A 9962-nucleotide genomic window follows, 5' to 3' on the forward strand; every position below is an offset into this window, starting at 1 on the left:
GCACATCCCTGTTTCGCTCACACTGTGGTGTAAATGGACTATATGAAGAAAATATTAAGATGTCACTCATGGTCTCCATCCTGAAGCGGCTGTTATTTTCAATAAAATATGTCAATTAATTGGGAAGAAAAACAGATACTTATTAGTAAGTTTAATTCAGATGGTATGTGTTCATTTATTTGTTTTCATGGAAATTGCCACTCATTTACTTTCACTTTATACATTGGAACAACAAATTTTTATTTTTAGAACATTAAATAAAGGCAGCAGTTTTTTGAGATAGAGAATACATGAGTATTTACTGGCAGCATTGATAGTTATCTTAAGGTCTATATGCTGTAGTTTTTAATCTTAACTTTGGTAACATTATTAATCTCAGGTATGGAAAATATATTACTCTAGTCATGGCACAGGCATCTATGAGTAGATCCACGGTTTTCAGGAACATGTTTCTGTTCTCAGCCCTTCATACAGTTGATGGAGCTATTCTATGATTCAAAGTTACAGTAGATATGCGACAGTGAATTTTTGGTGCTTACAGTCCCCATTAGTAATTGGAAGAGCTGAAACTCATAGAGCTGATTTTAAAAAACAAAACAAAAAAACAACAACAAAAAACAATGGATCAACATTAGATCGTCAAAGAATAAATCAGGAAATGTGGCCTTAAGGTGGACACTCAGAGTCTCTCCTCAAAACTTTCCTGAGATGAAGATGATGAAACCGATGGGTTCTAAAAGAGAGAGAGAGACAATAATAATTATTTCAACCTTTTTCTAGGTCAGCTTTTAGTTAAAAACGTAAATGGGCATTGACATGGTAGGTAATGTTCAAGCCCGAAGTAAAGATTCAGCGAATACATGGCCACATATAAACAAGACCAAGAGTCTACAGCCATGCTAGTGGCTCTTTGAGGCTCTTCTTCGTACAGTATGGTGCTTTGAGCTAAATGCTACTGTCAGCATGCTAACATGCTGATGATTTGTAGACTTAATGTTTACCATGTTCACCATCTTAGTTTGGTGAGTTAGCATGCTAATATTAGCTATCTGACACTAATCACAAAGAACAGCTAAGGCTGATGATAATGTTATTAGTTTCAAGTATTTGGTCATAAACTAAAACATTACACAAATTCAAATTTAGATCTGAAGATGGCGCTAGAAAAAAAGCAAGCATCACTAAAGTTTTTACAAACGTGAGGGAACATGAATGTCTGAAGCAAATTGGCTGTCTATCCAATTGCTGGTGACACATTTCACTCAAAACAACAAATATCAAGCTCATGTTGACACTAGAGGAAAAGTCAAGGGATCACCAAAGTCGGTAAAATACCAATTTGTGTGGTAGAGCTTGAGATATTTTACTGGATAAGTGAAAATTTTGACCTTCTAATGGTGCTAGAGGAAAGGTTGGGATCACCAAAGTCGCTGGGATTCATCTTGTGGAAACTATGGATGTCTAAAAAAAATTTCATAACAATCCATCCAACAGTGGTTTGGATAGGACCAAAGTGGTGGACAGATGAACAAACTGACATTCTCATCCCAATATCCGATAGGATGGTCAGAAACGTTATCTGTGAACACTGAAAAAGCACCACTCACCCTCTCTCTTGCTTGTTCAGTAGGGGTTTCAGGTCTAGCCTCCTCATGATGTCGCTCCTCCTTGATGCCCCTTGGAGTGTCTGCAGTGTGAACTTGAACTTCGGATGTTTCCCTAAGCAGTAGGCGTGTGATGGTCACTTGTTTAGCTTTGAGCTGGTCATAGACACTCTTTTTAGCCACCAGCATCTCCAGAGAGTTGCCACTGTTGCGAATAATTGCCACCACCTCCTCATGGCCTTTCTCCTCCACATTTACCCCATTCACCTCAACCACAATGTCGTCGTCCTGCAGACCTGCCCTGTCAGCCGCTCCACCCTTCACCACCTGAAACAAAGTGCGTCTTACCCCTTTGATTTGAAATGGTAAAGATCAAATAGTGGACGTTCTTTTAAGTCTTACCTCCTTGATGTGCTGACCAAACACGCCTTGGATGCCGTTAAGGTGAAAGCCATATCCAACTGAGGTCCTCTCCATCTTACAGAGTTTAGGCTTGAGTTCCTCCTCCTCCTCCTGAACAGGTGTGGCTGGTCGGATAGTAGCAGGTAAACTGATGGCCTCTGTGTAACTGGGGGGAGAGTTGGAATCCTTCATCTCCTCCCAGTAAAGCATAGGAGACACTTTCCCCTGTGAGGGACACAACTTGACATTATAAACTGTAGATTTCTGCAGGATATATTCAGGTTTGGCTGATGCATCCTTGTACTCACCTGCTTATACATTTCATCTGTGTCTTTGTCAACAACCAGGAGGCAGCATTTTTTGCCACTCTGCCTGATCCTATCCACCACTTGCTCATGGCTGCAGCCATCCACCTCATTGCCTTCCACAGCCACCAGTCTGTCCATTTCCTTCAGACCTGTTCTTTCTGCTGGGCTTCCTCTGTCTATGTCCTTGATGAAGTGTCCTGCATGGTGTTAATGAGCACACTGTCAGAACTTAGCCTCCTCTCCCCAGATTGCAGATCAATGTTAATGAAAATAACAGTTATGTTTAAATGAACATGATTGATTATGATTTTGCCTGTTTGGTTGGGCTCCTCTCTGAGCAGGAAGCCATATCCATCAGTTCCTTTGGTCATGTCGATGATGCGTGGCTTGTGAGGGAGGTACTTGGCTGTGGCTAACCACGATCCTATCTTCACACGCTTGTTCTGGTAGTACTTGTCTGTTTCCTCATCAACCAAAAGAAACATAATGCTGCTAACCGCCAGCTTGATCTTGTCCACTGCTTGATCGTGTGTCTCTATGTTCTCCCCGTTGACCTCCAAAAGTCGGTCGTTGTCTTTGACCCCGGCTTTGTCAGCCACACTTCCTGGGATCACCTCATACATAAATAAACCCGGCTCACCTAAAAAGGATGTTACAGAAGATATGAAAAAGCAAAAAAGAAATATTCAAACATAGAGATATTTCAGCTAAGTTCTCTTCAGGCTGATAAAAAAATAATAGTAACACTTTATGATAAGGCACCCTTAATAAACCATTTAATAAAACTTTATAGGTAAGTTATAAGCAATTAATAAGAAAAAGTTTTGGTCACCAGGATGTGAAAATCAGCATGACACTCTCTTTGCCTTTAATTTTGCTCCTGTTTCACCCACAACCTTCTGGAAAAGAGCTGCAGAGCAACTAAACCAAAATACCCTTATCAAAGGCGATTTGCAATAATTTTACACATTAAAGATTGTTTAGAGGTATTGGGGAGAACTACTGCTTATGTGAAAAGGGTTGTATAAAGGCAAATGTGGCTCCAGAGGGAGCTGCGCAAAATCTGATATGTGTCCTCAAGGGACGTCACTTGAGTCAGTATTGGTTGGGTCTGAAGACTACAAGTCTGAAAATGGAAAGAAATTGGCAGTGTGGAGTTAGAAGAAGTGAGCTTACCAGACCAATGTAGCTTGCTCTTCATCTCTGCTTGAGGCTACATTAGTCCTTACTATCATAACACACCCAAATATCTGACCAAACTGTTGGCAGTCAAGTTGCATTGTGGGTAATGTGAGCACCAGGTTTTTGTTCATCATGAGTCCAACAATGTTATAGATGTGCAAAAGCTAAATCAGTGGATTACTCTTTAAATTCACCTCAGGAGACTTGACTGATTATTGTTTGGTTTACTTTCACTTTCAAGTAAGATGTTTTTAAAAAATAATGTCACTGACAATGAGTTTTTACAATCATCCATCAAGTATGCAATTGTAAGTATAAGTAAACTGATATTAAAAACTGGTCAAGTTGCCCTGCAGCTGATTTCTAGAAGGAAAATCGTCAAACAGTCCACTTAAGGAGTCTTCATGTTGAATTAAAGGCCTAAAGAGAATTGGACAAGTGTGACAGTCCCTCTAAAGGAGGATGTAAACAAACAAAAGAGCTTTTTCACACCCTGGGAACCCAAACGTTGTTCATTTTAATGGCATATGGCTTATCAGTAGAGCCATAGTAAATGTTTCATTAACCATTAATAAAGCTATTAGTTCCAACTTAATAACCTTTATAAAGGGTGCCCTGTTGGCAAGCTCAGGAAATCTAAAGTTCCAGTTTCGAACGTCAGATTTTCTCTTTCATTATCCTGAGAGGCAGATATATTTGTGTGTCATAATTTGTGTCTCTAAGCATTTTCGTAGTTTTATCAGCATTTGTCGTAATTGTGGTATTCCAACCCTGCCCCCTGAGCTCACCGTTGACTGAGCGAAGAGAAAACCCATAGCCTGAGCTGGACTTGACCATGTAGCAGAGTTTGGGTTTTGGAGCCTGTTTGGCCACACCGTTGGCAACTGTTGTGCTTTCAGGTTTGGACAGGTTTACTCCCTGTGCTTTTGCTTGCTTGTAGGAGGCTTCATCCAGGATGTGGAATGTAACAGATGCGCCACTATTTCTCACCAGGTCCACCACCTGTTCCAGGCAAATATAGAAGGGTCTGAGGCAAGATGCTTGTCACAGGATTAACTCATCTGTCTAGGAGTCTTTATTAATTTAAATAATGCACTGCAGTTATTCCACATCCTACTCACCTCTGAATGGGACAGTCCATCAACGAATGTTCCATTGACTCGCAGGATGCGGTCTCCATCTTTCATGCCAGCCAGTTCAGCTGGACCTCCCATTTCCAGGCAGCGGATCAGGTGACCTTCCTCGTCACGCTCCACCCTTAGATAAAAGCCAAATGTCTGGCCTGTCCTCTTGGTTAGAGAAATCACCTTTGGCTTGTACCCAGCCATGCCCTGACAAGGACGAGAGTTACCAACACACAACAATCACAAATTATACTGCATCTTCTAATGTCTTTCATAAAATTTGCTCTCTTTATTCATAACATTTATCTCCAAATGTTACCTTGTCTAGGTGCTTTGAGGCTGTGATATACACAGATAAACGAGACAGACATAAGCGCAATGTTTTTGATTTTTCTTAATGTAATCTTTCGGTAAAGAAGCAGTAGCAGTTATTGGATTTACTTATAACCCCCCCACCCCATCACTACTGTCACCCTTTCAATATATTAATTGAATAGCAGAGAACCCTGGACCTAAAAAAGCCATAGAGTTGCTGATAGCTTCAGATGAAAAGTTAATCTTCCATGTCAGCGCTGCAGTGGCGGTTAATGGTTAATAGCAGCCATAGCTGAGTGTGGTGATGACCCTCTTTTAAAAGGCAGCTTGGACTTTGAATTCCGCACCATGAAAAAGTGCCTGCACGCTGACTCCTAACAAAAAATGTATTTAAATAGAAAGATCTAAATGGCCCAGACAAGATCCAAATGATTTGTGCTTTGGAATTAGTGGTCAGTTTTTACTTTTTTCACTCATGCTGTTTTCCAATAGCCTTGCACCTTCATGTGATATCTGCATAAGGACATAATTAGTTCATGCTATTTTATCAAACCTCAAAACTTCAAATCATTGATTTCCCTGTCAACAATCTCCTTAATTTAGTCAGAATTTTAAAAAATAACATTTTCCCTACTGCATTGGAGTATAACACATATGCAGTTAATCCTGCATCAGCCAGTGCCAAAATGTGGCTGACGGATGCTTACATTGAGTGCGATATTCAAAGCCAAGACTGTTTCTGACATAAATGTAGATGTCCTGTAAACAATCTTATCAACATTTACCCCAAATTCAACCAGATTTTTATCTTTAGAAACTTCTTATTCTGCACAACCATTTAAAATAATGTTTTGTGGGTTTGAACAACGCCTGGCTGAAAAATGCGAATCTGTGAAAACGCACCCACAAGAGAGCAATCAGGAGAATATAAACTTAATGGATCCAGTATCAGAATTCCTAAAAAACTATATAACTATATTGCTTTCTTAAAAGTGTACTCTATTTTCAAAAGCAATATACGTTACCCTCAACAAATAAAATACTTGACTTATTTATACAGTATACAAGAGTAGAGGAATTTATATTATACTATACACCATTACCATGCTAATTTTAATAATGTAGCTGATCGGTGTATATATATGTGTGTGTGTGTGTGTGTGTGTGTGTCTGTGTGTGTGTAAGTGTGTGTGTGTCTGTGTGTGTTTCCTGGTTCCTCTCCAGTTCATCATGTCCTAACCCTTCCGAACCCATTTTACAACCGCTTGTGTGGGTCCCGACCCTTAGTTTAGGGACCACTGCTTTATGTGATGTTAGATTATTTTAGAAATTTGAAATTGGCCCTTAAATACATATTAAAGTAATTACATTTTAAAGTAATAATTATGTTAAAGTAATAATTATTTAACATTTTAAGTGTTAAATAATGATATGGTATGAAATCATACAGCTCAGGTAAAATTGTACACAGTATGGCAGAGTGTTTGAAATTAAACTCACCAGTTTGTCTCTGCTCAGTGACCCAGTCCAAAGCAGGAGCTCACCTGTCACCGCTTAGCTTCAACCCGTCCTCCTCCTTCTCCTCCTCCCTCCTTCCCCCCTCCCCCCTTCCCCTCTGCAAGGACTTTGACAAGCCAAAGGTGAGCCTAAAGGATGAGTTATTTAACAGTTTCCCGTGTAAGGAATGTCTCGGGAAACGGTGGTGCTGAGCAATCTATTCTCAGAAAGAAATATGGACCCATGAAGCAATCATCTGTATGGGGTGGGTGACACAGGTGGCAATCAGCAATCTAAGGAATCCTGACAGTAAATACATCACGGTGGGCACTACATCATGGGAAATGCATCTTGTGCATATAATGTATACTCATTTGCATACATTTGAACTCTCTTCTGCATGAAAATGTTTCATCTGAAACATGGATCATAAAAGCCTATTGAGACATAATCAAGAGACAAAGAGACAGTCACAATCTAACTTAAGAAACAGTAGTGGTCCTCCATACAAAATTCCTTAGTGTACTCCACACAAAAATGGGCACATCCCAACATGCTGATATAGAAGTCATAATAAACATTATAAGAGTTCAGTGAGTGTGTTAAATTAGTCTTAAACTAATTTTCCAAGAAGCAACTTCACTATTTTCACCTTAATGTCATCCATGGTTAAAGTTTTACCTCACTGCAGTCTTGCGACATACATTTTCTGTCTCGGTATGATACGAAAGTAAGAATAAAGGTCTTTAATAATCCTGTACTTGAGGGGGGTCAATGGACAATTATTTTCAGTACAACATCCACAAGGTTCACAGAGCTCACGGTAAGCTGTAGTGTAGTTTAAGGTGTAGTTTAGTCATTCAGTTTTATGGTTTTGCTCCGTAACTGTGCTACAGTTCTGTGGTTATAAAAGAGGATTATGATACCGCTGTCCTTGGGATGGGACAAAGGTGACAAAAACTCAGCCAAAGTCAAGCAAAACAAATCTACTAACTGTAAAAGTTAAATAATTACTGTGCTGATGTCTACTACAAGCCTTTTTTTTTGTTTAATAATTGTATTGACCTTAGTCAACATGATTCTAATACTATCCGTCCTTTCTCAAAGCGTCCAGGGAGACGCAGTACACAGTGATACACGATGATAATAACGTGTTCCTCCTAATTTTGACACAAAGTAGACAAAGTCAAAACAAAGACGTGGCTGCTGTGGAATGAGGAGACATCCCCCTGTAGCACCCTTTTAAAACCTAGAAGGTGTTATTCCACTGGGGTGAGACTTGGGGTGCTTCACCAAACATGCTTCTGATATCTACTGTTGTCGTGACCATTATGACTGGACATTCCTTCACTTGAAAAATTGAGATGAGAGTTTGGGAGGAAAAAATGATAACTTCAACCTTTCTAAAGTTCTGTAGCTCATTATGCAAATAATGCACTGCGTTCAAGCTGTTTTATTGTAGTTCCTGAAGTGTTCACATTTTGACTACACTGACAACAGTGATACTCACCAAGATCTTACTTGAATAACCAAATCTGTTAAATAAACTCAGTAAAATGTGAATGTTATAAAATTTTCAAAAATCTCTTTGAAACAATGGATTAGAGTTATCAGCTCTCCTAGAACGGAACAACTAAAGCAAAAACAGTATCTAAACACAATTATTCAAGTACTGTATCTATTTACAGTTTCGAGGTTTGAAGTACCGTCACAGAGTGTTACTTGAATATTTCCATATTGGGCTATTTTATATTTTTATATCACTACATTTCAGAGGGGAATTCCTCTACATTAATCTAATGGCTAGTCACTTGCTACAGAACAAACAATGACTTACATAACAATGAGTTTGTCAGTATGAGGCAATCATGTAGATTAGAATAACCAATGGTATATAAAGCAGTCAGGCTTAGCACCACCTGGCCCAACTGGCATCATGATGTTTACACATTAATTAAGCAATATTTACACACTATGTACAGTGGGCCCTTTACTGACTGATATTTTACTGAATATAAGTCAAACTTTCAATGCATAATAATGCCTCATATTTGAGTATTTTTCCATGGTGGTATTGCTACTTTAATGCAAGTAAAAGATCCAAATACTCCACCAATGAGTACCTCAAAATTGTACGTAAAGGCACCATAAAATACACTTGCAAACCCTTTTAGCTGATGCTTTGAAACCTGCATTAGTTGCATGATTATTTTTTCCTTTTCTGCTGGGCACACTGCTCCCTCTCACAGTGCATTTCAGCCACCAGCAGTAATTCGTATCAACAGATATGCAAAAGTGTTGGTGGAAAGATGGATAGATATCCATTACCGTCCTTCAGTATGCAGAAATGTGCAAAAACATCCCTCTACAGCACTCCACCTTTAAGAGTAAACTGTGTACATTCGTTACTCTCAACCTCTAGTGCATTGAATATGCATGGTTTCACCAGTGGTTGAAGAAGTATTCAAAGCCTTTCCTTTATTAAAAGTACAATGTACAAATACTCAAGTGCAAGTAAATGTCATGTATCCAAAATTTACTTAAGTAGAAGAAGTATTATCAGCAAAATGTGTCTGAAGTATCAAAGGTAAAATAATCTTCTTTTTGGAAAATTTCCTCTCACCAAGCGCTTTATTAGGAACACCTGTACACCTGCCTATTTATGCAATTATTCAATCAGTCAATCATGTGGCAGCAGTGTAATGTATAAAATCATGCAGATATGGGTCAGGAGCTTCAGTTAATGTTCACATCAAACATGAGAATGGAGAAAAAAATGTGAACTCAGTGATTTTGACATGATTGTTGTTGCCAGACAGGTTGGTTTGAGTATTTCTGACACTGCTGATCTCATGGAAGTTTCACGCACAACAGGCTGTGATGTTCACTCAGAATGGTGCCAAAATAAATAAATAAATAAATAAAGTGAGCAGCAGTTCTGTAGATGGAAATGCCTTGGTCATGAGAGAGCACAGAGAATTCAACAGCATGAATCCATGGACCCAACCTGCCCTGTGTCAAGTGTCCAGGCTGGTATAGTGTTGGTGTAATTGTGTGGGGAAAGTTTTCTTGCCACACGTAGTACCAGTCAATCATTGTTTGAATGACACAGCCTATCAGAGTACTGTCGCTGACCATGTGCAGGCCAGAAGTTACCATCTTCTAATTGCTACTTCTAGCGTGATAATGCACTAGGTCAATGAGTTCAGTGGCCACATGCGTGAAGGTGCAGCTGACAAATCTGCAGAAATGATGTCATGTAATCAAATGTGATACAATGTCAACATGGACCAGAATCTCAAACGAATGTTTCCAACATCTTGTTGAATCCATGCCATGAAGAACTGAGGCTGTTTTGAAAGCAAAAGGAAGCTCTACCCAGTATTAGTATGGTGTTCCTAATAAAGAGCTCAGTGAGTGTATTATTATATGATATATTACTATATTGTAATAGTAATGAATGACTGCATTAGTAACTTTCTAATGTTGTAGCTGGATGAAGTGGAGCTAATTGTACTACTTTATAAGTG

General features: G+C 39.1%; 1 protein-coding gene across 1 annotated transcript; it reads right to left on the reverse strand.

Moving 5' to 3' along the window:
- Window positions 1-176: 176 nt before the first annotated feature.
- On the reverse strand, window positions 177-6479 carry pdzk1 (PDZ domain containing 1). The gene is made up of 8 exons (XM_040148191.1): window positions 6436-6479; window positions 4618-4827; window positions 4285-4498; window positions 2628-2954; window positions 2315-2511; window positions 2007-2231; window positions 1608-1931; window positions 177-733 (listed from the first exon to the last, which is right to left on the reverse strand). The coding sequence occupies exons 2-8, from the start codon at window positions 4822-4824 to the stop codon at window positions 680-682; spliced, it is 1548 nt and encodes a 515-aa protein (XP_040004125.1). The 5' UTR covers window positions 4825-4827; window positions 6436-6479; the 3' UTR covers window positions 177-679.
- Between the last annotated feature and the right edge of the window lie 3483 nt (window positions 6480-9962).

The sequence above is a fragment of the Xiphias gladius genome, chromosome 16 (genome assembly GCF_016859285.1).
Source record: "Xiphias gladius isolate SHS-SW01 ecotype Sanya breed wild chromosome 16, ASM1685928v1, whole genome shotgun sequence".
NCBI classification, from domain to species: Eukaryota; Metazoa; Chordata; class Actinopteri; order Istiophoriformes; family Xiphiidae; genus Xiphias; species Xiphias gladius.

Excerpts from the sequence above, each read along its gene's own strand:
- pdzk1 (XM_040148191.1), bottom strand. The coding sequence starts at position 4,824 with ATGGCTGGGTACAAGCCAAAGGTGATTTCTCTAACCAAGAGGACAGGC. Across the intron at positions 2,955-4,284 it reads TTCTCTTCGCTCAGTCAACG|GTGAGCCGGGTTTATTTATG; the intron begins GTGAGCTCAGGG and ends CATCCTTTTTAG. Across the intron at positions 734-1,607 it reads CTGAACAAGCAAGAGAGAGG|AACCCATCGGTTTCATCATC; the intron begins GTGAGTGGTGCT and ends TCTCTCTTTTAG.